The sequence below is a fragment of the Piliocolobus tephrosceles genome, unplaced genomic scaffold (assembly GCF_002776525.5).
Source record: "Piliocolobus tephrosceles isolate RC106 unplaced genomic scaffold, ASM277652v3 unscaffolded_41, whole genome shotgun sequence".
Lineage (NCBI taxonomy): Eukaryota > Metazoa > Chordata > Mammalia > Primates > Cercopithecidae > Piliocolobus > Piliocolobus tephrosceles.
Genome location: NW_022325420.1, coordinates 2,143,511 through 2,145,518, shown reverse-complemented (window position 1 = coordinate 2,145,518; position 2,008 = coordinate 2,143,511). Strand labels below are relative to the sequence as shown.

Genomic DNA, 2,008 nt, shown 5'->3' with positions numbered 1-2,008 from the left:
GGGGGAATTCAATGGGCAGTTATGCGAGTGGCCTGCATTGGATGGACATACTTGAAGGTCTGGAGTTCAGCAATTTTGTGGAATTTCAGAGGAAATTCCCTCTGAATTTTTATTTACCCTCACACTTTGGTTGTAGCATCCACCACTAGCTGCCATGAGAACTGGGAAGATAGGGCTTCTGAGGTTCGCTTTGGTACTGCACTCAGCAGAGCAAAAACATCATGCAGGACATGAACGAACAGGGAAGGATTCATCTTTCCTGTGCCTCAAATTTTAGGTTAAAAGAGTGAAGATGTCATTTAAAGATGATAAGGAAGTAAGCTAAGTGCACCTCAGAAAAAAAAGGAAACAAACAACATGGTTAGGAAGTATGTATGCCTTTTTGGAATAATCAAATCATCTCAGGAGCAGGAATCCACATTTAAACAATATTTCCCTACATTCAGATGCGATAGCAACCAGCAAGCAAAGCATAAACAAATTCTATGGATAGGAAAATGACAAAATTAAAAATGAGCTTGGGAAAATTTGCTTCCAGAGGGAGGGGTTTTCTTGCACCAGACAATGGTGGAATCGGGAACCCATTCTCTACCTGGAAATTGGTACAGAGATTCAGTCTTTGTCCAGGAAGACACTTTGGAGTAGAAGAATGATACCCATCCAACTCAGTGTCTTCTTCATGATCATCTATGTGCTTGAGTCCTTGACAATTATTGTGCAGAGCAGCTTAATTGTTGCAGTGCTGGGCAGAGAATGGCTGCAGGTCAGAAGGCTGATGCCTGTGGACATGATTCTCATCAGCCTGGGCATCTCTCGCTTCTGTCTACAGTGGACATCAATGCTGAACGATTTTTGCTTCTATTTTAATTTTAATTATGTACTTTGCAACTTAACAATCACCTGGGAATTTTTTAATGTCCTTACATTCTGGTTAAACAGCTTGCTTACCGTCTTCTACTGCATCAAGGTCTCTTCTTTCACCCATCCCATTGTTCTCTGGCTGAGGTGGAGAATTTTGAGGTTGCTTCCCTGGCTATTACTGGGTTCTCTGATGATTACTTGTGTGACAATCATCCCTTCAGCTATTGGGAATTACATTCAAATTCAGTTTCTCACCATGGAGCATCCACCCAGAAACAGCACTGTAATTGACAGACTTCAAAAGTTTCATCAGTATCTGCTCCAGGCTCATATAGTCGCGTTGGTTGTTCCTTTCATCCTGTTCCTGGCCTCCACCATCTTGCTCATGGCATCACTGACCAAGCAGATACAACATCATGGCACTGGTCACTGCAATCCAAGCATGAAAGCACACTTCACTGCCCTGAGGTCCCTTGCCATCTTGTTTATCGTGTTTACCTCTTACTTTCTAACCATACTTATCACGATGATAGGTACTCTATTTGATAAGAGATGTTGGTTATGGGTCTGGGAAGCTTTTGTCTATGCTTTCATCTTTATGCATTCCACTTCACTGATGCTGAGCAGCCCTACATTGAAAAGGATTCTAAGTGGAAAATGCTAGGCCTAAAGGTTGCCTGAGGCACAGGGTAAAAGACTCCCAGGCAATTGATATAATTAATACCAGTAAAGAGTATTGCTTTTATCAATCAACTCATTGTGAATCACCATGAATGCAAGCTTCATTCTCTTCCATCTTCGCAGCCATCTATTTCTAAATAATCAACCCTTTCTCCATCCTTTTCCACTGGTTTCCTTTCCCTTTCACAATCCTCAGGTTGGTTCCAACTTGCTCAAGACTGCCCCATCTCTCCTTAGTCCTTGCCAAGTCTGGAATCGTATACCTGGTATATTCTACACAAGACAGTCAAAATCATGGTGTCCACACATTACTTTAACCTTCCCATGACTGCCAGTTACTTCACACATGAGTATGAATACCATCCCACAAAAACGTATTGCTCATACCCTGAATGCTTCCCATACTAAGCCTTCAATTCACTTTCTTTAGTCAAGGGGTCTCTTCTCTCTCTCTCTCTCCCCCCCC

At 42.3% G+C, this 2,008-nt stretch overlaps 1 protein-coding gene across 1 annotated transcript; it reads left to right on the top strand.

Moving 5' to 3' along the window:
* The first annotated feature begins 591 nt into the window (after nucleotides 1-591).
* On the top strand, nucleotides 592-1,574 carry LOC113224829 (taste receptor type 2 member 16). Its single transcript, XM_026454342.1, has one exon. The coding sequence runs from the start codon at nucleotides 650-652 to the stop codon at nucleotides 1,523-1,525; it is 876 nt and encodes a 291-aa protein (XP_026310127.1). The 5' UTR covers nucleotides 592-649; the 3' UTR covers nucleotides 1,526-1,574.
* Nucleotides 1,575-2,008: the final 434 nt, after the last annotated feature.

Coding starts and splice junctions, on each gene's coding strand:
- LOC113224829 (XM_026454342.1), top strand. CDS start 650: ATGATACCCATCCAACTCAGTGTCTTCTTCATGATCATCTATGTGCTT.